At 40.6% G+C, this 27,681-nt stretch overlaps 1 protein-coding gene across 14 annotated transcripts in view; it reads left to right on the forward strand.

The window, feature by feature from the left end:
* DYNC2H1 (dynein cytoplasmic 2 heavy chain 1) overlaps positions 1 to 27,681 on the forward strand; it is a 300,244-nt gene that overhangs the window by 34,716 nt on the left and 237,847 nt on the right. For all 14 annotated transcript variants that reach the window (XR_004302235.1, XM_032427898.1, XM_032427903.1 and 11 more), the window contains 18 exons: positions 168 to 373; positions 1,493 to 1,648; positions 1,735 to 1,849; positions 2,409 to 2,579; positions 3,998 to 4,380; positions 6,012 to 6,144; positions 6,246 to 6,363; positions 8,075 to 8,187; positions 10,183 to 10,302; positions 13,288 to 13,438; positions 15,072 to 15,277; positions 16,327 to 16,509; positions 17,525 to 17,707; positions 19,095 to 19,318; positions 20,059 to 20,174; positions 22,973 to 23,172; positions 24,159 to 24,423; positions 25,678 to 25,885. Coding sequence is in view for 13 of the 14 variants with exons in the window: in XM_032427898.1 (XP_032283789.1) it covers positions 168 to 373; positions 1,493 to 1,648; positions 1,735 to 1,849; positions 2,409 to 2,579; positions 3,998 to 4,380; positions 6,012 to 6,144; positions 6,246 to 6,363; positions 8,075 to 8,187; positions 10,183 to 10,302; positions 13,288 to 13,438; positions 15,072 to 15,277; positions 16,327 to 16,509; positions 17,525 to 17,707; positions 19,095 to 19,318; positions 20,059 to 20,174; positions 22,973 to 23,172; positions 24,159 to 24,423; positions 25,678 to 25,885 (3,251 nt within the window). In the remaining variant the exon portion in view is untranslated. The remainder of the gene's footprint in view (positions 1 to 167; positions 374 to 1,492; positions 1,649 to 1,734; positions 1,850 to 2,408; positions 2,580 to 3,997; positions 4,381 to 6,011; positions 6,145 to 6,245; positions 6,364 to 8,074; positions 8,188 to 10,182; positions 10,303 to 13,287; positions 13,439 to 15,071; positions 15,278 to 16,326; positions 16,510 to 17,524; positions 17,708 to 19,094; positions 19,319 to 20,058; positions 20,175 to 22,972; positions 23,173 to 24,158; positions 24,424 to 25,677; positions 25,886 to 27,681) is intronic.

A 27,681-nucleotide genomic window follows, 5' to 3' on the forward strand; every position in this document is an offset into this window, starting at 1 on the left:
CTAATTTTGAAATCAAAATTTTATTGTACTTGAAATCAATAATTGAAAACAATCTTTTGAAAAATTGGTGTTGATTCACCTCTAAATAGAAAATGTTAGAAATAAAATATGAAAGGAAAGTGAGATTTTTCTCTGAACTGAATTATATAAACTCTTGACTCTTATAGATTGAAGTAATGAAAGGAAATGTGAAGTCACGTCTTCAGATCTATTATCAAGAATTGGAAAAATTTAAAGCTCGTTGGGACCAACTAAAGCCTGGTGATGATATTATTGAAACTGGCCAGCAAAATGCTCTTGATACAAGTGCCAAATCAATAAAAGAGAAAAAAATTGAGTTTGATGATCTTGAAGTCATAAGGAAAAAGCTGGTGTATGTTTTTTCTTTAAAATTGACAGTAGTCATTTTGATTTATATTTGTATATGTTAAGCCAGTAACATTCTTACATCTGTTTATCTTAATGTTTTTCTTTATAAAATTCTGTAGCTTTAAAGACAGAACTAAGAAGGGCTCATGCTGTTGCTTTCTTAGGAGTCGTGGCTGGGCTCTGTCAGGAGAGGGAAAAAAAAGCAAATTTCCGTTTAGGCCTAGAAGTAGAACAGAAAACTAAATTGACTTAAAAATTAAATTAGGGAGTCGGAATACTTGCTTTCTGTGCTTTCGTTGTATTTAAAAATGGGATATATAAAATTAATGGCAGATTGCTTTCAGAGGTTCTGAGGAAAAAAAATGAACCTAGCAAAATAACAAGACAATTCCAAGAAAAAAATTGTTTTGTGTTACAATAATACGAGATATTGAGTTTATTTTATTTTAAAGATTTTATTTATTTGAGAGAGAGAGAGCATACAGGAGTGGTGGGGGTTGGGGGGGTGGATAGAGGGAGAAGCAGACTCACTCCCGAGCAGGGATCCCGACTCAGGGCTTGATCCCAGGACTCTGGGATCATGACCTGAGCTGAAGGCAGACGCTTCACCGACTGAGCCACCCAGGCGCCCACAAGGTATTAAGTTTAAATGTTGTTTTAGGTTTGGTCTCTGTTTACGCAAATGCATCCATAAGATAATTGTCTTCATGGGGGAATGGAGGGTTTAGTACCACACTGACTAAATGGCATTATACCTTTTATCTAAAAGGCTATCTTATATTCCAGAATCTAACTCTTGGATATTAATATTCATCTCTTCTCAGTTAATCCATGAATATAAATAATTCTGAATATTTCTATTTTTATGATGTATATGATGTACATAAATATATGTGTTACCAGCTCCGCTTTGACTCCTTTAGAAAAACGCACATTTACGAATTTAAAAGAGGTTATACTTAAGTAGTTACAGTGAAATTCTCCTGCGGTCCCCCACTGTCTGGCCCCCGTCAGACAGGCAGGTGTGCACACATGCACGCACACGCACGGAATGCAGTTCAGTAACAGTGAGATGGAACAGTTTTTTAAAAATCTAATGATATTTCACTCTTTGCTTCTATAGTGATGATTGCCATCATTTTGGACTAGAAGAGCCCAACTTGTCCTTGGCGTATAGCATCTCCAAGGACATTGAGAGCTGTGCACAGATTTGGGCACTTTATGAAGAGTTTCAGCAGGGGCTTCAGGAAATGGCCAGCGAAGACTGGATTACGTTTCGGTGTGGCTCATAAGCACTGTTTAGATTCTTATAACTTGGTGGTGTCTTGGGGGATGTGCATTTTAAGGTGTCCTGGTGTTTTCCAGGACTAAGACGTATCTGTTGGAGGAGTTCTTGATGACTTGGCACGGCAGGTTACGGAAAGTGGAAGAACATTCGGCCATGACCGTGAAGTTGCAGTCAGAAGTCGACAGATACAAAGTAAGACCTGGTGCTCGTGCTGCGCCAGAGTCACCTTGGGGTCGTTATGCCGCGAGGGGGCTGGGAGTCAGTTTCTGGTTTTAGTGATGCCATCACATGAAGAAAACAGGAAGGATAGAATAAACCCTAGAAATTACTGGTATTTCTCCTACGCTTTTGAAAAGTTTTAACTAACAAATTTATGCTTTCCATAAATTGGAGTGTTTATACCTCCTACTGCAATTTAGGTTATGGGTCATTTAGCATATTTAGGATATAGGTCGTATCCTAAATAATAAAAATAGAAATATTTTAGGTCATGTTTTAAAATACATCAAGCTACGAAGGGATATTTGCATGTATCCACAGCAATGTTTAATAAAATTAACTAATAATAATTATTAAATTATTATTAAGTAATAATAAATTAATAATTTGTGCAATTCTGTTTGAGAATTTGATTTCTAGATTATTAAATAAGATAACAGTAATTAAAATTTTTATAGCTAATCATAAAAGGAGATAACAATTTGCATTTTGATAATGTATGTTCATGTGTGTACATATGTTTTTTTAACAGACTGTGATACCTATTTTGAAATATGTGAGAGGAGAGCATCTATCTCCAGATCACTGGCTTGACCTTTTTCGTCTACTTGGTCTTCCTCGGGGGACTTGCCTGGAGAAGTTACTGTTTGGTGATCTCCTCAGAGTAGCTGATACGATTGTTGCCAAAGCTTCAGACCTTAAAGTAGGATTCACTTTTATAAATATCTCATAGATATGACCTTTGTTAACATATGGTTTTGCTTTGTATTTTATTTAAATAAAACAGCAAGTTAAATTTTTTTTCTCTTAGTATAGTGACCGTATTCCCCTATTCCATTATTTTTTCTTTCGTAATGCCTCTGAATATGTGTGGGGGTATAGAAGCATCATAAACCCCTTCCTTGAGAGAGAGAAAAAATATGAAATGAAGAAATGTCTGGGTTTAAGAAGGGAGTCAGCTTTAATAAAAAAAAACAAATACAAATCATTTTACATAAAAATATATTTAAAATCATGGGATATATTGTAAATAAAAGCGAAGAGAAGCCAAAATCCAGAGAGCTAAACCAAGAACCAATTTGCTAATCAGGTTTAGAAAAGGTCTCAGGTAAAAGTAAAACTTGCACAGCTCTCAGTTTTAACATTTTACTTTCTGTGTTGTGTTTTGCCCATTCAGTGTAAAAATGAAAGAATTTGCTCTCTTTTAAAGATTTTATTTATTTATTTATTTATGTGAGAGAGAGCGAGCATGTGCACACACGGGGGGAGGGGCAGAGGCAGAGGGAGAGAATCTCAAGCAGACACCCCGCTGAGCGAGGAGCCCGACCACATGGGGCTCGATGTCACGACCCTGATGTCTCGACCTGAGCTGAAACCAAGAGTCAGATGCTTAACTGACTGAGCCACCCAGGCGCCCCAAAAAGAAAAGTACTCTTGATGTCAGATTGTCGTATTTCGTACTTAAGATATGTACCTTTGTGTGTGTTCATAATCTTGGAGCCTATTTAGATAATTGTGAGGTTATAAAGCATGACTTCTGTAGAAGATGGTTATTAATCACTTTAGGCGTATCAGAACTTAAAATTAAATTACAATAAAATTCCTGAGGTCTGGAAAGTTTTAAACATGCCAGACTATTTTTTTTTTTTCAGAGAGGGGGAGGGAGCAGAGGGAGAGGGAGACAGAGAATCTTAAACAGACTCCATGCCCAGCACAGACCCTAATTTGGGGCTCGATCCCACAACCCTGAGATCATGACCTGAGCCGATATCAGGAGTTGGTCACGTAGCCTACTGAGCCACACAGGCGCCCCAAAGCCAGCCTGTTTTTGTGGTTTGTGATGGATTCTTGAATTCTTTTTCCTTTTTAGAAGTAAAAAGTATGTGGTAGAACTTTATATATACTTTGACCGTGTGAACCTGTATACTTAGTATCTGGTATCTCTTTGATACATTAGCAGTTCTCTTGGATTGCATGTAAAATATATTCACTTATTATTATTATTATTTGCTTTATTGTGAAAAACCAAATAAAAATATATCTTTTTTTGAAATGTTTTATGATTTATGTCTATGGTAATTAATGTTGAAATAATAAATATGGATATTTTGTGTTAATTAGGATTTAAATAGTCGGGCACAGGGTGAAGTTACAATCAGAGAAGCTTTACGTGAACTTGATCTTTGGGGAGTTGGAGCAGTATTTACCTTGATTGATTACGAAGACAGCCAAAGTCGAACTATCAAGCTAATTAAAGACTGGAAAGACATAGTAAATCAAGTTGGAGATAACAGGTGCCTTCTTCAGTCCTTAAAGGATTCTCCTTATTATAAAGGATTTGAAGATAAAGTGTCAATTTGGGAAAGAAAACTTGCAGAATTAGATGAATACCTACAGAGTTTAAACCATATTCAGAGGAAGTGGGTATATCTGGAACCCATTTTTGGCCGTGGAGCATTGCCGAAAGAACAGACACGCTTCAACAGAGTTGATGAGGATTTTCGGTAAGTACGGCAGCGTAAGCCATCAACATGCGTGGCAGTTTCTTCATTCATATCATGAGGGGCTTCACACAAGCTGAGTACCTTCATGTTACGAGTACTGTCTGTGTCTTCAACCTCTTTCTCTGCTGGATCCCTCTGAGGAGCTGTTTGCTCTCATTCAGCCATTTACTTCTTGAACCACGTTGATCTGATTGCTGTCCCTACCACTCTACCGGATATTAGCAATAATAGTACGGGAGCACAAGGGTAATGATGATCATACTGATCTATACCTGCTATTTCCTAGGGTTACCCATTCCTTTCCTGTTGTAATTTGCTGGGCATTTTTCATGCCTCGTTTTACTTCATCTCTGACTAGTATTTACAGAGGTGAGCATCTCTTGTTGGAGAGTTTCTTCCCTTGGCTTCTGGGATACTGTCCTCTGGTTTTCTGGTCATCTGGGTCCGCTCGAGTTCCTGGTGCTCAGGCCTCTCTCAGCATGTAGGTGTGGGCACTCCCCCGGTTTCAGCCTCCAGTTCTTCTCTCTCTCTGTGTGCGCTCTGTGGGCGCTCATGGCCACCCCCTCATTCTTTTCCACCTGCTGCGGCCTCTCAGGGTATTTATCGAGCCCATCTTTCTCCTCTGAGCTCCAATATACTGAACATCCTCAGCACTTCAAAACTAGATTCACGAGTTCATCCCTTTAGCCCAAATCTTTCCCATTCCTTTCTCAGTAACTGGTACCGTCTAACTAATTGCTCAGAGCGGAAACATAATGGATATTTGACCTCCCCAAACACCTCCAAATGCACGTTTGCTAGCACGTTTGTTGATTCTAACCTACTTGATCTATTGGAGCATATCTTTTCTGTCTCTCCTTTCTCCTGACCTTCGGCTTGTGCTCGTCTTCTCCATTAAGCCACTTGCCCAGCGGCCAGAGTAGTCTGTGACAAGGGAAGTTTCATTGCTGCTTTTCTTTCCCTTTGCTCCAAGGATAAAGCCTAGTCTGCTCCGTGTCCACTTCTGCAGCCTCCCTTGCACTGCTCTGTTTGCTTTGGAGACGCTTTTGCTCCCCTCCTGCTCACCGGCGTTTTCTTTTACTCACCGTGCAGATCTCCACCTCAGTGACTTTCTCAAGCCGTAGGTTAGGGGTTGTCCTATTAGCTGCGTTAAGAATACTTTGTACTTTTCCTTCTTAGCGTTTGTCATAATTTTATTTAAATATTTTTAGAAAATATTTAATATCTTTCTCTGTCACTGGGCCATTATCTCTGCGAGATAGGGCTTAATAGGTGTTTAGTGAATGAATGAAATTGGGGAATTTGCAGTAAGGTAGGTTGAAAATGGTAATGGGGGAGCACATGGCTCGCTCGGTCAGTGTAACATAGGACTCCAGATCTCGGGGTCATGAGCTCAAGCCCCACACTGGGTGTAAAGCTCACTTAAAGAAGAAGAAATAAAGTATTTAAAAACAGTAATGGGCTATTCTTAATTTTTAGTGTTATTTCTTAGAAGCATAGTGATGTTTTGCTGTTAAAATAGTGTTACTTCTAGTTTGTTCTAAGCAGGCAAAAAATAAATGTCTCAGTATTTCTCTTTCAGCCGGAAACTGCTAAAATAAAGGTAAAAATAACTATTTTTTCTTCTGTAGGTCAATAATGGCTGACATCAAGAAAGACAATAGAGTCACAACGTTAACTACCCACGCGGGAATCAGAAATTCTCTGCTGACGATACTTGATCAGCTTCAAAGATGTCAGAAATCATTAAATGAGTTTCTGGAGGCATGTTTTTTAGAAGTACTTCTATAATAAATTTTAAAATCCTTTATCATGTGACTCATTTGCAAAGCTAAGGCTCTTGTTCTTGTTTGTGTTTGTGTCAGGAGAAGCGCTCGGCATTCCCCAGGTTTTATTTCCTCGGTGACGATGACCTGCTGGAGGTGCTGGGCCAGTCGACCAGCCCCTCGGTGATCCAGTCTCACCTCAAAAAGCTGTTTGCTGGTAAGAGTCAACAGGTCTCCAGCACGTAGTTACTGTGTTTCAGGATCTGCCAGGCGTAGTATTAGGCTCCGAGGTAGACTGTCGAATAGAATGCGTGTCCCACACTCAAGAAGAGTTTATAGTTTAGTGGAAAGACAGCCTGCTGCGTGGACAGACCCACGGCGCCTCCTGCGGTTGGCACAGCCGCGGCTGAGGAGCAGTTCGCGTCCTCCTGGGGCGTCTCGAAGGGGACATCTCAGCTGCGGTCTGCAGAGCGTGCCAGTCGTTGCCAGCAGCACGATGGGAAGGCGTCAGGCACTGGGTGCAGAGAAGGAGAGCGCGCCCCTTCCTTGCCGAGTGGACGCCCTCCGAAGGCGTTGCCAGTGGGGAGGTCTGGGGCGGGGCAGGGCCGTCGGGGGCCGGCTGTGGGCTGAGGCGAGGTCCCCTGGTGAACAGTGTGGTGACAGAGCCGTGCGCGTCCCTCCTGCTGAGTTGCTGTCGGCGGGTCAGGGACCATGCACTCCGTCTGCTATAAAAATAATGGTGACTGTTGTTTCAGAATGTTCCGTTTGTTGGAGAACAGCCATATTTTTCAAATGAAGTAAAACACTGTCACCATCTTCGCTTACGGTCAGGGGTCAGCCACCGACAGGCCCCAGGCCGACTGGCTGGGTGCCGGGCTTCCTGCCGTGCGGTTGTGTTGGAGCGCAGCGTGCCCGTTAGGGTCGGGGACGGCTCTGGTGCGGCAGTGCACGGTGAGGGAGGTGACCAAGGCCGTATGGCTCTGGGGCCCTCCTGTCCTAGCGCCCGGTGCCCCACACCCGTGTTCCCTGGCCCCGGGCGCGAGGCCCTCGGGCGCTCCATCCGCAGCTCTGGTCTGGGCTGTGGGAGGCAGTGGCCGGAGCTCTTGGAATCAGTAGCCTTGCTTTCAAACTCGGCCTCTACCCTGGATTAGCGAGCTCCCGGTTTACCTCTCTGAAGTTTACTTTCCTCCTCTAATTGGAAATAACAACTTACGGGGTTTTTGTGAAGATTAAAATTGGGTGTATATGTATATCAGTATATTGAAGTATTTTTGTCTACCATAAAATAAAATACAAATCTGGGGGAAGGGAGGTCCCGTTTGCCCTCCCCATTCCTTCTTCTCTTTTGTCTTACATCATGTTAGTGGAATCATCAGTACATGTTCCTACGCGCTCATTTGTGTCTGGCCTTTTTTTGCTCATCATCATGTTTTTGAGATACCTGCAACTACATTTTATTCCTTTTTATTGCTGAGTAGTGTTCTGTTGTTTGAATATAACAGTTTATTCATTCACCTATTGGTGGCCATTTTGGTTGTTTTCAACTTTTTTTTTTTTTTTTTAAAGATTTTATTTATTTACTTGACAGAGAGAGACACAGTGAGAGAGGGCCACAAGCAGGGGGAGCGAGAGAGGGAGAAGCAGGCTTCCTGCTGAGCAGGGAGCCCGATGCGGGGCTCGATCCCAGAACCCTGGGACCATGACCTGAGCTGAAGGCAGACGCTTAACGACTGAGCCACCCAGGTGCCCCGGTTGTTTTCAATTTTTGATTAGGAAAAACTGTTCTATTACATAGGAGAATTAACATAATTCCAATACATTATAATACATATTATGAGGTACACATTATACACTGTGGTAATGATGTATCTTGTTTAATAATTGTGTTTTTAATCCTTTTACATTTCAGTTGTTCTTTTATATTATAGGTATTAACAGTGTGTGCTTCGATGAAGAATCTAAACATATAACTGCGATGAAATCTTTAGAGGGAGAAGTTGTACCTTTTAAAAATAAAGTTCTTCTATCAAATAATGTAGAGGCAAGTAATTCTTCAAGTATGAAAATAAAAAGAAACCATGAACTTTGTATCAAAAATAATTTAGTCTATTTGTACTTAGGCCTTTTAGGAAACTCATCTCGTATCTTAAAAGAATTATTTGTTAGGTTGAGAATGATTTGATATTGAAGAAAATATAGATTTTTAGTCTTTGGAAGGCATTATGTAATTATGAAAAGAATCTTTGCTTTGGAGACGGAAAGACTGGATATTAATCTTAACTCCTCAACTTATTAGCTATGTGACTTGGAATCACAGCTTTCTTATCTGTAAAATACCCATTTTACTACCCATCTTACTGTCTGTTGCAGACTGTCTGTTGAAACTTAAATGAGATGACTGGCTTTAAGTACACTAGATAGTGTTAGGAGCCTAAATACTCACTAGGTACTTGAAAAAGATGATTTACTTCAGAAGGTGGAATTATGATTTGTTACTGACTCTCACACACCCAAAATGTGTTGTATGAGGTGATGGCTGTACAAGATGATTTTATGTGAGATGATTAGGTGAACAAGTAAGTTTAAAATGAATGCACGCACAGGACGACTATTGATTAATGGGCCCTGGATCCTTGGAAGTGAATGGTCAAAGACGTCCGACAGGGATGCAGCTGAAACCAGACAGCAGGAGGTCACAGCACATCGAACTGTAATTTTCACGGACCAGAATTATCTTCCAGCTAGCGGCTGGGGCCCGTGCCTGATCACACACACATCTGTCTCTACCGTTGAGCAGAATTTCTTTTCCTGAGTGGACCTCAACATTTGATTGAATGTTGATGACATCAGTCAGGTGATTGGAAGCACAGGTTTGTTAGAAGCTCCCATGTTTATGTTTGGTGAAAGGTTTTGTTGCTGTGTTGTTGTTTGCCCGTCTTGGGATTTTGTTGGGAGCGGACGAAGAGAGAGGAGGAGCGTGCGTCTGAGCAGTAGGTCCGCAGCAGCTTTGCCAGCAGAGGGCACAGGAAGTCCGCAGGCTGAGGCCGTGATCAGCAGAGCGGTTGTGTGCGGCCTCGCACAGAGTCGTTCTCATGCCGGAGCCCCTGCGCCGGCTGAGCTGCAGTGAAGTTCAGGCTGCCGCATACCGGAGAGGGCTCCAGAGTGGGAGAAGTCCAGAACTTAGAGTTTAATGATGATGAAAGCCTATTTGCATTGTAGGTTTTGGACTTATATTTTATTGCAAATGTACAGTCTTCTAGAGTCATGATTAATAAATATTCATTGCGATTGTTCTCAGTTACTGTTCTGTTAACTCCAGTTAACTTTATTATTTTATCTATCTTAAAATGAAAAATGTATTATTTTGACCCCAAAACAAAATTAGTTTTGTTTAAAGAAGTAGCTTAGCTCCCCACATAATAGAGCTCACCCTAATAAAGCAGTCCCTTCTTCCACTGCAGCTTCCTGAATGTGAGCTCACAGGATAGCATGAGCCCCGAGATGAGCCAGTCACCGCGACTCTGCCTTATTGGCCTGGCTCTCTAGTTTGATTTCTTGTGACGTTGAAATGAAGGGCTTAGTTTGCTCGTGTTATGGTCCTTTGTAGAGATGATGACAGTGAGAGCTGACTGTACGTTTATGAGTTTTCACACTTAACCATTATCCCAAGAGGTAAGAGCATTGTTTTCCTCAAATTATTTAATTTCTTTATTAATAAATTATTATATGTCATATAACACATTTTGGGAGTGTGAGAGTCAATAAGAAATTATAATCCTGCCTCTTGAAATAAATGAATAGGGTCAGTCAATAGAGTGTATATTTGTTTTATGACTTTTGTGTATTATTATTTTTTTGAAAGGTTTACTCATTTATTTTGAGAGAGAGAGAGAGCACATGAGCAGGCGGGAAGGGCAGAGGGAGAGAATCCCACCACCGTGAGATCATGACCTGAGCCAAAACCAAGAGTTGGATGCTTAACTGACTGAGCCACTCAGGAGCTCCTTGTATATATTATTCTTAATTTTATTTTCAGACCTGGTTAAATGATTTAGCCTTGGAAATGAAGCAGACTTTGAAGCAGTTGTTGATAGAATGTGTTACTGCTGGACGAAGTTGTCAAGGTTCAGTTGACCCATCCTCGTTCCCTTCACAGGTAAGGGGCTCGTGTCTGGCAGGTAGGCAGGCCTGGGTTAGGCAGGCCTGGCTTCATGGGAAGATCCCTGACACGGAGGCCGGGGGCCCGACAACTGGCATCATCTTGTTCTCTCTCTTCTGTAGCAGTTACTTCTGACAGATTGCTTAACTTCCGAGTCTTTGTTCCTTCCGCTGTAGACTGTGACAGAAGACCTGCATGGTGGTGATTGAGAGGCTTTCAGGCAGAGGTCAGAGGCGCTCAGGTCGGCCAGGGGCTCAGCGATGCAGCGGCTTCCTGGTTCCAGGTGGTTAGTGCATCACTGAGGCAGAGGCCCGGGGTCTGTGCACTGGGCCTCCGTCTCCCGTCAGTCATCCAAGAGGTTGGCGCTGGCGGGAGGTTAGCGGGGCGTTCTTGCGTGTCTGAAATGGGGCCATGGCGCCAAACTGGGGTGTCGGCAGGGGAGCCGAGAGCTAGTCTGCATGGTGGGTCGTGGACCTGAAGCGCGGCCGCGGATCTGGATCTTATAGGACGTGGTCCCGATCTTACCCGCTGTGGTGCAGTGTAGTGCTGAGACTTGTGCTAAACATCCTGCCTTGTTCAGGATTCGTTTCACTGAGGCTGAGACTCATACCGCAGGTGCGGGACATCAGGGGCTTTGGTTCTCGGCACCTGTAAAGAGCAGGCATTGGAGATACTCTGTGATGTCTCACAGGAAAATCTACCCCACTGCTCAAGGTTATGTGCTTTCCAGACTAAACCATTTAGTAGCTACTGGAACAAGTTTTATGTTGGTTCTTTCAAAGCTTGAGAAGTTAGATGGGAAACTTGAATATTTTAGATTCTTAGCCACTGTCTCATTCCTGTCATTTGCGTCTTCTGGTAGGTCGAGACAAACTGAAGTATGTTTTAACAGTTCTTGTTAAGCTCTTAGAGAAAACTAAGGGTAATCATCAGCGAACAGTAATGCCATTGCAGAGTCCGAGGTAAGCTGCTCTGTTGCTTCTGGAAATGTTCTCTACTCCTTTCAACTTCCAGGTAGGATTCAAGTGAACTTGGAATAAAAGACAGAGTATTAAAACATTTCCGAAGGAAGGATTGTGTAGCGATTGATTGGGGGAGTGACAGCCATGTCAGGAGATGTGCGGGGGCTGTAGGCGCGGGAGGGAAGCTGCTGGTCCGAGCCTGCAGCCCACCTCAGGGCTCGCAAGCACCTGGTTGAGAACGGGGACCACAGAAAGTGTCAGTAGTTCACTGTCTCCCTAAAAACATGAACTACTGAAAGTAGGAATAGTTCGTTGTCAACCAAAACAAAGAATTCTGGTGTCTTAGCAGTTAGTGCGAAGAAAAATTTCTCTCAAGAGCCTTTATGTATGGGTCTTGAGTAGCATACCTGCATGAGTATCTGGTATGAGTCATACTGCTAGTTCAGCTTTCTAGAGGCTTTTTGTAAGGGCCTGAAATAATGTAGAGAAGGAGCGTTGTGATCTGGGAAGGAGACAGCACGCCAAGTGGAAGGGATCCGACAGGCCCTGGTTCAAATCCTGCTTTTGTCTGTGTTCTCGGACTGACTCTTGTGGGCACTCAGTTCAGAGGGCGTGATGATACGTACGGAGCCAGCTTGTTTTGAAGCTTAAAGTGTAAAACGTTTGCAAAGCACTGTTAATGAGTGCTGGATTTTAGGTTATTAATAATATTAGCGACTGCCCAGATACCATAATGGTAGTGTGGCCTGAGAAGTAGCCAGGACTGTATTTCGACTACCATTTCTCTTAGCCTCTCACAGAAGTTGTATAGCAGACTGTTAAAAATTGAGATTATCAATATGCACTTAATAATGCAGAAATTTGGTAGTATTGCCTGAAAGGGAATCCACAGATAGGAATATTAGTTTGGAGGTAGCAAGTGAACATTTTTGTATGAAGATTAAAGAGCAAAGGTCATTCTCAAAAAGTGGATTTGGATCTGCTTAAATGCTTCCTCATACACTTGATGAAAGAGGCTGGTGAGTTTGTCCTGCAAATTAGGGGAGACAGCTTTGCCCCGGAAAGAGTTACTCCTCCTCTAAAGAATGGTATTTAATGCTATTTATATAATGCTATTTATATAATGTTTTTGATAGTATGTTAACACGTTGTCTTAAGTTCGAACAAGACGGCAGCTTAGCCTGCTGTGTGAAGTTATAAAATGTATATGTAGGTAACTCAATGAGTTAATCTGGTAAGTAGAGGCATCTGATGATACTCATCTAGATGCTGTAAAGTATCTATCAGAAGATACTGTCCCATAGTAATTGGTCAGTAGGTTTAGTCGTTTTATATGATTGGTTTTCTGCATTCATCTAAGAACTCTACTAAACTATTTTAATAGAAGTTTTCAAAGGCTAGTATAATGTATAACGTATAGTTAACGTATAACGTATAGTTAAATGTATAATGTATAGTTAATGTATAATGTGTAGTTAATATATAACGGCTTTATCAGTAGCCGTGCTAGGTTGGTTCTGTTACAGTAAGTCTTTCAAGCAGTGTTAATATTTCATGTTTTATGTAAATATAAGGATATCTCTTGATCTATAGCTGGTTTCTGTTTATGGGTATTAGATTGAAAGATGAAGACAGAACTTAATTTAAGATAAAACTGGAATTTCGAAAGTTTAGACTTCTTTAGTAGCCTGAGATTATTTTGGAATGCACTGATACCTTTGCATCCTTTTTCTGAAAAGAAGCCATTCATAAAGAGGAGAGTCAGGAGAAGAAAATACAGAGCCTCTTAGGTTATGGGGAGCCTGGTGGGTTCTAGGACCAGGCACTAGGCCCATGGGAGAGTAGCTTGAGGTGAGTTCTTGGTGAGCTTTCCTGGGACAGTGCTGCAGGGACCGGTGATACCTTCTGTTAGAGACCCAGTACACACCTGGGGGTCTGGGAAAAGGTATCTCCTCTTAAGTTGATGAAGTTTTCTAAGTAAATTTACCTTTTAAAAATAACTTTTCTCTTTATTCATTAGATACTATGTTTGGCAGAGCAGATTAAATTCACTGAAGATGTAGAAAATGCTATCAAAGACCATAGTCTTCATCAGATTGAAACACAGCTGGTGACTAAGCTAGAGCACTATACTGCCGTTGATACAAGTTCGGAGGATCCAGGGAACACTGGTATGAAAACTGGTCCGTCTTCTGCCTGCTTTGGGGTTATCTGAACTTTTTCTTGTTACTCTATCTTAATTTATGTCTTGTGTTTTTGACTGTATCTTTCAACCCATCACCTATTTCAGAGGTTTAGTTTAAGAATTAGAATATACATGCTTTTATATTGTACTTAGAATCAGTAATTTATTACTTGAAATAAATGTAGGAACCTCCCCCCATACAGGTTTCTTTATCCTCTTCTACGTAGCTGCGGTCTCGTGTATCACCCCTGCGTGCCCTGAAAACTCAGACTGCGTGACAGTGTTTGCCTTTAGCATCAAACGTTTTAAAGACTCGAGAAGAGCGGCCTGCTGTGTTTACCTGGATGCTTACCGTTTCTGTTGCCCTTCCTTCATCTTGACGCTCTCACTTTCCTGCCTGTGGAGTAACTTCCTTTGGCGCTTCTTTTAGTTGGAGTTGCTGGCTCTGATTTCCTTCCTACAGTTGCCTGCGTCTGAGAGTGTCTTTATTTCACCTTCACTGTCTTTCCTTAAGGAAGTATTGTTTTGGTTCTTTGCATGTGGAATGATGTGGGATTGTATCCCGGACATTGTGAATATTGTGTTATGAGTGTCTGGGTCTTGTTTACATCCTTTGGATAATGTTGATGGTTTCTGTTAGCGGTTGATCGTGTTGGGCTCAGGCCCCACGTTCCAGCCAGCCTTCTCTGGGCTGTGGTTCTGATGCCAGCTCTTTTTTAGAAGTCGTTGACTCGTGTGTAGTGTCGTCAGGCACCGTGCTGTGCTCCTGAAACGGTTACCACCTGTACATCATCTACACTTCAGTAATTCAAACAAAATAGTCTTTGCAACACTACTCACATGCCCTCACGCGTGTGCCATCTGATGGCCGGCTCTCAGAGGCTTTGGTTTGATGGCAAGGAAGAGATCCGCCCAGCTGAGGGTGAGCCCAGGAATCATAATCCAGTTTCTAGAGTCATTTTCCCAATCCCCTCTGTCTCCATGCTCCACCCAGCGTTTTTTGGTTTTCTTGGGCTCCCGTTCTGCTCTCCGACCGCCAGCCTTCCCCGCTGGAGTTTGCCCGGACTGCTGGCCTCCCCCACCCCCAAGCTCCCTGACCGCCAGCCTTCCCCCGTCCCCGAGCTTGCCCCGACCGCTGGCCTTCCCCCCGGAGCTCGCCCCGACTGCACCTCTCAGGCTTCTGGCTGCAGTGGGTCCAGGCCTGGGGACACCAGAGAGACAAAAAGGGACTATTGGCTTGGTGGCACTTCTCGTTCAGATCTTCCCCAATTTGCCTGACACTTTGTGTTTTTCAGACTCCGGAATAGCCATCGAGGGCACGTTGTGCATGTTTTATACTTGGGCTCAGAGGGAGACATAGGCTGCAGTGTGCTTGCTCCCTCGTGTAAGGAACCTGACCCTCTCTCCCTGAAGTTTGGTGCCTTCATTTCCATATGCAAAATTCTTATTTTTTACTGGTGGATTTGACATTTGTTTGACTTCTGTGATTCATATGACTGTATCATTCAAATGTATCACAAAATTACCATTTAAATTCATTTAAAATATCTGTGTATGTATGTAATAAATACGTAAGTCACAGGCTGACATTTTCTCAAAATATTTTAATTTGCATACAGAATCTGGCATTCTGGAGCTTAAACTTAAAGCATTGATTCTTGATATTATTCATAATATTGATGTGGTAAAGCAGTTAAACCAAGTTCAAGTTCATACAACTGAAGACTGGGCCTGGAAAAAACAAGTCAGATTTTATATGAAAAGTGATCACACGTGTTATGTGCAAATGGTGGATTCTGAACTTCAGTATACTTACGAGTATCAGGTATGACTGGTGGCAAAGTATTTTATTTTTCCAGTTGAAACTATTTTAAAGGAAATTTGCTCTTAGGTGACAGAATTATTTTTATTTTGGTCGTAACCTTTAAGAATTTTTTTGTGTGCGACCGTCCTTTCTGTTTCTTAACTAAGAAGATGTTATATCAGAGAAATATTTGCAGAAAAGTAAAGATAATGGCGGTGTCGTACTGAATTCTGTGAATGTGCCTTTTCTTAGAGTAGCATTTATATAAAAATGGAGCTGTCTCTTTAATCCAGGGATAGTGGATTCCAGCAACGTTGACGGAAGGAGTCTGGCCCACGCCTACACACACACACACACCAGTAACGTAGCTCATGGAACCTGTTTTCAGAAAATCCAGCTGTATCCTCTCTGCCTTGTCCCATGATAACGAGTTAGTCATCAGGCTGTGTCAGACAATTACGTTAGTAAGGGTACATCAGGAGAGTCGCCAGCTGACTCTTTCAGAAAGGGAATGTGTTTTGAGACCCAAATCTGTCTACTAAGTTAAGGGAAAACTCCATAAAGTGCAGCTGGAATTGGAATCTCTTTTCCCTAAAACTTAGACATTTTGAGAATTATTTGATGAGTTGATATTATTAATTTCATAAGGAAGTTTTCAAAATAATTACATTTGAGTCTCCAAAGTGGTCCTGATTTATGAAGATCATAAGATTTAGGGAATTAATTTACATGAAATTTAAAATTGATTATTATTGTATAATAGAGTTCTGGATTTCTTTGCCTTAGCAGTACGTCTTTTTACCACTATCAAGAACTTGAGAGACTATTTGGAAAATCTTCCAATATATTAATTGAGGATGGAATAAACTACATGCTTGGGATTAACTAAGTTTAATTTTAGTTTGTGCTTTAAAAAGTTTCTTCTAGTAAAAAAATATTTTGGATATTTTTCTATGTTAGCAGCTTTAACTTTTTTGTTGCCTTTTTAGCTTTTTAACTAGTCCCACAACTTCATGTTTGTAAGGTTGAATAAAACATGAATATTCAAGCTTTTTGTTTCCCTTGCGTAGGGCAATGCTCCCAAGCTGGTTTATACGCCGCTGACGGACAAGTGCTACCTCACCCTCACTCAAGCCATGAAGATGGGTCTTGGAGGAAACCCTTACGGGCCAGCTGGGACTGGAAAAACTGAATCAGTCAAGGCCTTGGGTGGACTTCTTGGAAGACAAGTTTTAGTCTTTAATTGTGATGAGGTAGAATGCATAATACAAACTAGATAATAGCGTGTTAGTTATGAGTTTGGATTAGTATTCATGTACTTATATAGGAAATGCCCTATTTCAAAATCACTTTATTTTTGAGTAACCTGAAAACAGAATTTGTTTTATTTGAACAATAAAATGGAGAGAGGTTGCAGAGAGTATAGTCTCATAACTTTTCTAAAGGGAACTAGTGCAAATAAATAATTTTAAATACAGAATGAAGGGTTATGTTAGAGGGTAGAAAAATGTTTTTGTTTTTTTAAAATTAGTGATTCATCAGTTGCTTATAACACTCAGTGCTGGGGCTCCTGAGGGGCTCAGTCAGTGAAGCGCCCGCCTTTACCTCAGGTCATGATCTCAGGGTCCTGGGATCGAGCCCCGCATCGGGCTCCCTGCTGTCTGGGAGCCTACTTCTCCTTCTCCTTCTGCTGCTCCCCCTGCTCTCTCTCTCTCTCTCTGTCAAATAAATAAAATCTAAAGACAAAAAAACAAACCCCCACGACACCCAGTGCTCATTACATTATGTGCCCTCCTTCCATCCCCCTTTTACCCCATCCCTCCACCCCCTCCCCTCCAGCAACCCTCACTTTATTTCCTCAAGTTCACTCATGTGAAATTTAAGAAACAAAACAAATGAATATAGAGGAAGGGAAGGAAAAATGTTTTTAGCAAGGAGACTAGTGAACAGAAAGGAAAAAAGATTCATTTTGAAAATACCATTTTCAAAACATTTTGTGTAGGATTTATATTTCAACTTAAAGAATAACTAAAAATCTTGTATCTGTTTAGTTCTGTGTATTTTCCAGAACACTTTCACATGAATTATTTTGTTTATTGTTTGAAACCACCCTGCAAAGTGTAGCTGTTTAACCTGTACTTAAAAAAAGAGCAAAAGGGGCAGAGGTGGGTGAAATGATCACCTTGCCTGTAAATATCAAAGTATTAAATTATTATTAGAGATCCTAATTATTTTTTCACGGATATAATTTTTGCTGTTATTTTTTAGGGCATCGATGTGAAGTCCATGGGACGCATTCTTGTTGGTCTGGTGAAGTGTGGGGCCTGGGGCTGTTTTGATGAATTCAACAGACTGGAGGAGTCAGTGCTATCAGCCGTGTCCACGCAGGTGCAGACGATCCAGGACGCTTTGAAGAACCACAGAGCCGTGTGCGGACTGCTTGGCAAGGAGGTGTAGATATGCTGGGAATTTTAAAATTCAGATATTTTTTACGACTTTTCATTACGCCTACTCAGGCAGATACTCTGTCTTTATTTCTCCTGGCGCCCCTGTTAAACCTTGTTACCTGTGAATTGTCTGAGGTTTCTCACCCTTTTTTGGTCTCACTTTTCCATTTACCTTCAAAATTTCAGTACTGAGTACTAAAGTTATAATTGTATCTGCTGATGTTTCCTGGGCACTTACTCCGTGCTGGCCCTGTTCATAATGCTCCCGGTCCCGTCTCGCCTAACAGCCGTCAGAATCCCTCCAGGGAGGGACTGCTGTACATCTTCTGCTTCATGGATGGGGGGGGAGCACGGCTTGTGAGTTAGGAGTAAGTCATGGGGCTGGGAACTGACCCCGAGTCTGTCTCAGTCTGAGGCTCATGTTTTTGATCCCTATTCTGCATGGATCTCACAACAGTAAGCATTTAGCTGTTTTTCTCTTCCTCACTTTTTCCCATCGGAGATACATATTCACGTCATGACAGTGTGAACTTATTTGTGTAGAAAGTGTGAGCTTCTCTATATAGCGTATAATGTTTGAAAACACGGAAAGTTCAAAGACCTGTGAAATTATCCTCTAATCCATAATAACATTTTCACAGGACAGGTTTTTCAGGGCAGGGCAGGGAAGTAAGACCGGTTCTAAATTATTAATATGTTATTTCCGTGCTGCTTCAACTCTTCATAAAGAAAAGAGAAACTGTTAACGTTTTTACCTTTCTGCCGTCAGAATGTACTTTCTTACACACTGAGTTTTTTTCCTCCTGTAACAACCTGAAGGAATTGTCCTTTGTCCCAGTCAGCACTGGTCTTTCCACTGATGCTCTGGGATCTCCTTCCCAGGGACCTTGTCTTTGTTATTCCCTCCCTGATAGAAGTAGCCCTCTCTCTTCTCCCCATTCCTCACTGGCTTTGAAACATAACCACCTCTTGTCCTTTTTAGTAACACACAATGTCATGTGTAATTAAGTGTGCTTTTGCAGGTGCTCCTGCCAGGGACTCCGTGGTACTCTGCTCTCCCCTGTCAGAGCTTGAATCATGCGGTGCTTTTGCCTATAGACTGTAAGCTCCTGAAGGGCATAAACTGTTACTGACTTCTGGTCAGAGTTGTATTGTCTCTGTGTACCCAGCAAGGGCCTGGAGCGAGGAGCTTTCAGGAAGCATAGACACCCCACAGAACTGATTATAAAGGACCTCTGTAAATAGTGTTGCTCCTAAGGAGGTTATCGTATGTTTTTGCCAAGGTGTAGGATTTGTGTGTAGAAATATGTACAATAAAATTTCTGTTAGCAACCTATTTTATATTTATAGTTACAGATATTTAATGCCCATATTTTAAATTAACATTTCAGGTAGAAATAAATTCTAATTCTGGAATTTTTATCACAATGAATCCTGCTGGAAAGGGTTATGGAGGACGACAGAAGCTACCTGACAATCTTAAACAGCTTTTCAGGCCAGTAGCCATGTCCCGTCCAGACAATGAGCTTATTGCAGAAGTTATTCTGTATTCAGAAGGCTTCAAGGATGCCAAAGTCTTGGGCAGAAAATTGGTAGCTGTCTTCAATCTCTCCAGGTGAGTTTTCCTCTCTTAAATATTTTTATATTTTTTGGTTCCAGTGATTGATTATGGATTAGTGATCATTTTTCACATTTGTCCAATGGACCTATTCAGTGATTTTCATATTGGTGATTATATTGTACTTAAGGTATCGATAGGGAAGATTCTAGTTTAACATCTGACTCAAAACTATTTGTTTTCCTTAAATGCTATGAATTTGATCTCACTTCTTTTCTGCAAAATATTTTTATTGGGGTGCTCCAGCTAAATGATGTTGATCGAACGAATTTATCAGCAGACCCTTCAAAACCCACTGTTCTTTGGAGGGAATCTTCCACAGTTTTTCTTCTGTCTTTTGTCTTATTTCTAGTAATAGTGATGGACTTTTAGCTTCTTTGGGCGACCTAGAATTCTGGTTCATGTTACTTAAGAGCTGGTGAGAACTGGAGTGCCAGAAACTGAGAGCCAGATGGGTGGATTGAACAGTTGAGGGATAATAGTCACAGGTGCTTGTCCTTTAGTGTCTTCAGGAAGGTAAATAGCCAGGTCACGACAGCTTTACCCTGATCCTTGGGAATCGTCTGTCTTCAGTGTTTCACTGGAGCGATCAGTCCTATGACTGGGTCCTTTACGTAAATTGATGGAATATCGGTACTCGTTTCTATATGTCCGTAGTTATAGTCTGTATTTCTTTAAATATAGCAATAGAATAATTTCTTATAGCTATCTGATGCTTTGTGATTTCTGTGTCTAAGGGAACTTTTGACGCCTCAGCAACATTACGACTGGGGTCTGAGAGCCTTGAAGACTGTTCTTAGAGGAAGTGGAGGCCTTCTTAGGCAGCTGAAGAAAAGCGGCATTAAACAGAATGGTAGGACTCGTTATTCAGATACAATCTTATTTAAAAAAAGCAACAACTTTAATTTAGAACACTTTTAGATTTATAGAAAAGTAATAAAGATGGTTTTTAAATGCCTGGCTCCCAGTTTCTCCTGTTGTTAACATCTTGCATTAGCATGCTATATTTTATCACAATAGTGGACCAATATTGATGTTATTTTTTAACTGAAATCCATACTTCATTCACATTTTCCCTAGTTGTTACCCAATGTCCTATCATAACTTTAAAATGTGCATTAAATACTAAATAGTTGTGCTGTATAGAGGAATAGTCTAGTCCGCTTCTCCTCAATCTTTGATGTACATTTACAATCACCTAGAGGCTTGTTAAAACACCAGTGTCGGGTCCCTATGCCCAGCTTCCTGATTCTGTAGGTCTGGGGCAGAGCCTGAGAATTTCTCTCATCTGAAAACAACAACCGTAGAAATGTACAGGGGTTTTCTCTTTCAAAGAGATAGTATACCAAGCAAAATTACCCATTAAAAAAAAACTTAAGATTACAAAAAATGCCTTTTACCCGTAGAATAATTTTCAAGTTACAGTGAAGTTACAAAGATAGCATTCCTGTTGTCTCCTCTCATTTACTGTGGTACATTTGCCAAAACTAGGAACCTGAGGCTGGCATATTACTGCTAGCTGACGTCCAGACTTCATGCGGACTTCACGTGTTGTGTCCTTAACGCCCTCTCTCTGCTCCAGGGTCGGGGCTAGGGCGCCGCACTGCCTCCAGTTGTCACGTCTCCTCCGTCTCCGTGGTGCTGTACGGGTCATGTGTCACGTAGGCTCTTCCTCAGTCTGGGTTTTGTCGTGATGTTTCTGTCATGATGAGACCGGGTTCTGAACATTTGGAAAGAACACCAGAGAGGCGATGGGCCCATCTTACCACATTGTATCAGTGTGTGCGCAATGACCGCGTGACGTCACTGCTGATGTTCACCTTCCCGGCTTATTTTAGAATTTGCCAGGTGTCTCCGCTGGAATAATAACTGTGAAATTACTGTTCTCCCCCTTCCCTACTGTACTTTTCGGAAGCCAGTTACTAAATGTGGCTTACCTTCAAAGCAGGCAGGCAAGGCTTAAGCTCCATCTCTTAGAGGGGGGAATATCTGCAAATATTATTTGAAACTCTTCTGTAAATAAGATTTGTTTCTTCTTTCCTACTTATGTATTTATCAAATCATTTATTCAGATCAGACTCATGATATTTTATTATACTCTACCACCTTTTTCCCCCGTTTATATAAGATAAATGATCCCCCCACCCATGGATGTGTGCCTTTATGAAAGGCCAAATATTCAACTCTGCAGATTGCTTTTAAAAACTAAGTTGGGGGGGCTCGGGTGGCTCAGTTGGTTAAGTGTCCAACTCTTGATTTCGGCTCAGGTCATGATCTCAGGGTCCTGGGATCCAGCCCCGTGTTGGGTTCCATGCTCAGCACAGAGTCTGCTTGAGACTCTTTCCCTCTTGCTTGTCCTCTCTTTCTCTCTTCATTAAATAAATAAAATCTTTTTTTTTAAACTAAGTTAAAACGCTGAAAATAAGTCAGCATAGAAAAACACACCATGTAAAATTATTTATTCAGGCTTTAAGTGATTTAAGTATACATCTTAAAAAAAGGAAGCTGCTTTAGCTCTATTATTGGGTTGGCACATGCCAGGGAAGGTAAGACATTTGGTGAGCTACTTAAATTACTATTTTTCTGTTGTCTATCTTTTAAGAAACATTGAAGCCGTACCTATAGTAATTAAAGATGGCTTACTCATGCTTGAAATCAGCTCTATTGTGCCCATGCGTCTTTGCACGTACTGAAACATGGAAATATTCAGCAATTATAGAGAAATACCAGACTAAAGACGGTTTCTTGCCTTCATTGATATATCTTACCTATCAGCAGCTGATTAATATCTTTGAAAAAATAAGAATCTTGCAATGATGTTAGTATTTACATTTGGTTTGGGGATGGGTTTATGAATCACTTTTGAGCAAGTCTGATTAAAGACTGTTGCTCAGTCTGTTGGTTTTCAGTCTCAGGACTTAAACTTCTGGGAGGCAGTACTGGCGTATTTGAAGATGCCTGAGTCTGCACTTAGCTGATTTGGATGCGAGTCCCAGCTGTTAGACTGCTCTGCTTTCTCTGGTAAATCACTTAAACCCTTAGAGATTTAATATCCTCAAATATAAAACCAGAATAATGTAATACTTTCTTACTTTATACAGTTGTTGAAGGATCACATAAAAGCTGTAAAGTTCTATAAAATTGTAAGTGCTGGCGACTTCTATTTTGTTTTTTTAAGATTCATTTTTTTGAGAGAGAAAGAACGCACATGAGTGGAGTAGGGACAGAGGGAGAGGGAGAGAGAATCTCAACCAGACTACCTGCTGAGGCCTGAGCCCGACACGGGGCTGGATCCCAGGACCCTGACATCATGACCTGAGCTGAAACCAAGAGTCAGACACTTAACCGACTGAGCTGCCCAGACGCCCCAAGGATTTTTATTATTAATTAAAGTCTGGGAACCCTGGGACTCAAATTCTATGGAAGAGAGTCCAGAACTGTACTTAGGGATCCTTATTTCTCAGTGGTCAAAAGATAGTAAGGTAAGCTTGTCAGTTCACATGGTATCAGAGGGCTTTAACTGTTACTAAATTCTAGCACATCATTTAATTACTAGTAACGAATATCATGGTATTTGAAAATTGTGTTTACGGTCATTAAAACTTTCTAAAGTCAGTAACTAATAATTTTAAAATGAAACTTTTTCTCCAGTTAATGAAAGTCAAATTGTGGTACAAGCGCTGAGGCTTAATACAATGTCAAAGTTTACGTTTGCTGACTGCTCACGGTTTGATGCGCTGATTAAAGATGTGTTTCCTGGGATCGACTTTAGAGAAGTGGAATATGGTGAACTGAGTTCTGCACTACAGCAAGTCTTTGAGGAGGCCAGTTATGAAATCATACCTGATCAGGTAACCGTCAAGGATACTTTGTAATAGGAGCGCCCGGGTGGCTCAGCCGGTTAAGCATCCGACTCTTGATTTTGGCTCAGGTCGTGATCTCGGGGTTGTGAGATCAAGCCCCCCATCAGTCTCCCTGCTCAGTGTGGAGCCCGCTTGTCCTTCTCCCTCTGCTCCTCCCCCCGCTTGCACTCTCTTTCTCTCTCTCTCAAATAAATAAAATTTTAAAAAGAATATAATGTATTGATCCTTTCTCCTAGTTAATTCCTTATTAACTATCTTTATCTTTTATCTTTCCATTTAAATCTCACTTACTCAGGGATGCCTTCCCTGATCTTTGAGTCCAGATGAAGTTTCCTTGCTGTGTGTTTCATTACTTTTCTTTCTCACGTACTTACTAACGCTTAATCGTATATATGACTAATAATTGATTTTCCCCCACCAAATACAGTGTTCGTGGAATGTGGGATCCATGTCTGTTTTTGTTCATCATTTTATTCCTAGTGCCTTTTACAGAGCCTGGCCTGTAATAGATCCATCATATATATTTTTGATAATTGATTACATATGACTTAGTTTCACTTTGACAATTTCTTAGGAGAAATTCTTTTTAGTAGCTTTTTTTATGTAGCACCAGTACATGTTCAAAATGAACATTTTTCCCTCTTTTTTTTGAGAGATACAGGATATAAATGCATGAATCAACTAATGAATAAAATAATACATATATTTGAATGAGTGAGTAAAATAATGAACATATTGTCAAATGATTTGGAAAGTATACTTGTTTCTTTTAAAGAAATATTGGATTTAAAGATCATGGTGTAAACATGCTCAGATTTATTTAGGTGTCATTTTGTTTAAGGCTGTTTATCTTCCACTGAAGAAATCAAAGGCTTTAATTTTATATGTTTGGAATAGAACAACTGTTATAGAATGAGAACAGAACTATGGTTGTGTACTATAAATCATATACAAACATGTTTCTTTTCTACTAGATCAAGAAGGCTTTAGAATTGTATGAACAGTTACGCCAAAGAATGGGAGTTGTCATTGTTGGCCCAAGTGGTGCTGGGAAATCAACCCTGTGGAGGATGTTAAGGGCAGCGCTGGGCAGAATTGGCAGAGTGGTCAAACAGTATACCATGAATCCCAAAGCTATGCCTCGACGTCAGCTGTTAGGCCATATTGACATGGATACCAGGGAATGGTCTGATGGTGTTTTGACAAACAGCGCTCGCCACGTGGTCCGAGAACCTCAAGGTTGGTTTGTGTTTTGTGATTCATTGCTTTCCTTAGTACTTTTTAGAAGATGACAGAACTTGTCTTTAACGCTGTCCTTATTAAAGTCTTACACATAACCATAAACTGCCTTATAAATGGTGTACGTTGACTGTTTACTTCAGAGGGGCCCAAGATGTGCTGTCATGTTGATCTAGACTGAATAGGAGCTTCTGTTATAATAGAAACTCGGAGTAATCTGGGTGAGTTGTGATTCACAACTAGATTAATTTACTGAAAAAATAGAAAATCTATTTTTGCCTCACAAATAAGAAGATGACAAATTTTGTTTGGGTTTAAAATTGGTGTGTGTGTGTGTGTAAACATTTTTAACTCATGAGTTGGAATACAGTGTTTTGAATCATTTTGAAAATTTAAGTCGTAAAACAGTAGTCGTCTTGCTCTCAGCTTTTTGGTTTGGTGTTTAAAGGGATTTTTGGCCAGAATCTGAGAAGACTTCTTACTTTTTATTAGGTCATAATTAAAAGTTGTTTTTCTAAGCCAGTGAGGGAAGGGTTTAGAACTGAGACACATTGGAAGAGATTTTCCATGTAGTTTTTCATTTTCACTGTGGTTAATAATATCACACTCAGTAAAAACCAAATATTGCCTGTATTGACTTGTCACACTTTTATGGGTGATATTATCCTGTTTGAATTGTCTCAAAGTACACTTGAAACCATTCTCATTTTAGGAAGGATGGATTTAAAAAAAAAAGGCTTGTCTCCAAAAACACTTGTGTACACAGCACTACTTCTCCCCTTTGAAGTCAACTTTTTATATATCAAAGAAATTTGATGGGCGAATTTTGTATTTCTCAAATAGGATGCTAAAAATGGGTTTCCTATCTTTTCTACAAGAGATACTACATTCTTATGACCTGGTCGAAGACAAAGGTGTGGAGAATCTCTCACAAGGTCATGGGACTGGAAATAGCCCAGTCTTGCAGACCATCTTTTCCTTTAGTTCTGTATGTTTGGGGACAGGTAGAGCATTATCACAGGGCACGTGGCTGAGGGACAGGTAGGGTGTTATCACATGAGTCCTCGAGCTCGGCTGCAATGCAGAGTCACGGGGAAAATCTCAGCTTGTTCTACTTTAGCTCTTCATAATATAAAATAACACTTGGTGGAAATTACTTCTGAAGAGTAAGAAATGGTTATTTGATTCCTCATTTTTAGTTGTTATCACTGAGTATAGTTTCATCTTACTTCCACTTTCTTGTTTTGAAAACAGATGTCAGCTCATGGATAATATGTGATGGTGATATTGACCCCGAATGGATAGAGTCCCTGAATTCTGTTCTGGACGACAATCGACTCCTCACCATGCCCAGCGGAGAAAGGATTCAGTTTGGCCCAAATGTTAACTTTATATTTGAAACTCATGATTTAAGTTGTGCCTCGCCAGCCACAATATCTAGAATGGGAATGATCTTTCTTAGGTAAACCATCAGAGCACTTGCCTACGTGATGTGAGAATATTCTTCAGTTATTGGTTTGGTTTCATAGCTAAGTGGAGTAAGTGTTGTATGAATGATGTATAAATATGTGTTTCCTCATTTTTTATTAACTCTCTGTGTTAGGTTTTACTTCATTCAGAGAGTAACTGTTTTATTGCAGTTAAATTGTTTCAGTGTTTAGTGTATTGCAGTCACTAAGGATTATGTTTGTTTGCTTCAGTGAGACAACAAGGATTTCATTGTTTCTTTTTTTCTCTGACTTCTGTTTAAATGTTACCAGTGCAGAGAAGTGAAGAGGCTGGTTATGAACTAGAGGCTGATCATCCAGAACTAAGTAGCAATATTTTAATCACAGAATCTTAGATTCATAGAATTTTAGGGCCAACCTAGGCCAACCTAGGGAAGTGACCTTTCACTGTACAAATTGGAAACCTCCTGACTTAATTTTTACTTTCTTCCTCAGTGTATTTGCTTCAGGGGTAAAAATGAAGAATAAACTAATTTTAGATATCATGTATAATAGTCTCATGCCAGAACATAGACATTACAGCCAATTTCATTTTCCAAAATGAGTAATTAGAAAGCTTTCTTGCGCTTTTTGAATTGCTGTTTTAGAACTTGACACTTAGGGGTCTATATAAATGCTAAATGCCCTACTCGTTTAGCACCACTTGAAGCCATTTTTGGTGTTATGTGACATGATAGTGTTATCAAGTTGGTTCAGATTGTTTCCAAAATTAATTGCTTACTTCTTTGATAGTATTTTAGGGAACATTTATATTAAATAGTCATGAACTCCAGTTAAATTTTTTAGGTATTAATTATTAAAAGATACACCATTGTGTTTATAACTTTTGTAGCCGTGTCTCACAGTTTGTCTACTTGTTCAACATACTCTTATAGTCTGGTGAGAAAAGTGGCATAAAAGGGAAGTTTATAACTAAATGTTGAAATCTTTATTGAATGCCTATTATGTATGTGACTTTAAGTCAGGCATTTTAGGAGAGACAGAGCAAGAAAGGGGTAAAACTAACACAGAGGGCTTGTCTTTGTGGAGCATCCCTTCAAGTAGAGGAGATAAAATAAATGGAACAATTATATCACAAGGCAGAATATAAGTGACATAAATGGTAAGTAGAGTGCGATAGATATTTAGCAGAAAGAAAGACCACGGATTGCTGCACGGGATTTAAAAATTGTTGGTGAACCCGATATTGTTTGTGAGAGGCATGATGAATATATATGATTGCATGTAAACTACAAATACATGGTAACATTTTTGCTGCTTTTGATCAGCTTGTACCTTGGTTTTAGGTTCCATTCATTTCTTCATTTGTTGAACACTTGCTATGTTATAGGCCAAATGAGGACCTTCTGATAGTGAAAGAGAATGCTGTTAATTATGCTGGGACAGTAAACCAGGATCGTCCTGGACAAACCATCAAGATGTGTAGTTGCCATAGGCACTGGGGAAACACCATTGACAGCAAAGTCTTTATTCTGCAGGGGCTCCGAGAGTCTTTGGTTTTCAGACTTGAGCTGATCTAATGTAACTTACGTATTTACTTTTTTTTTTTTTAAGTTTTTTTTTTTAAGATTTTATTTATTTATTTGACAGAGAGAGAGAGAGAGTGAGCACTAGTACAAGCAGGGGAAATGGCAGAGGGAGAAGCAGGCTTCCCGCGGAGCAGGGAGCCCGATGCGGGGCTCAATCCCAGGACCCCGGGATCATGACCTGAGCTGAAGGCAGACGCTTAACTGAGTGAGCCACCCAGGCG

The sequence above is a fragment of the Phoca vitulina genome, unplaced genomic scaffold (genome assembly GCF_004348235.1).
Source record: "Phoca vitulina isolate PV1807 unplaced genomic scaffold, GSC_HSeal_1.0 scaffold38, whole genome shotgun sequence".
Taxonomy (NCBI): domain Eukaryota; kingdom Metazoa; phylum Chordata; class Mammalia; order Carnivora; family Phocidae; genus Phoca; species Phoca vitulina.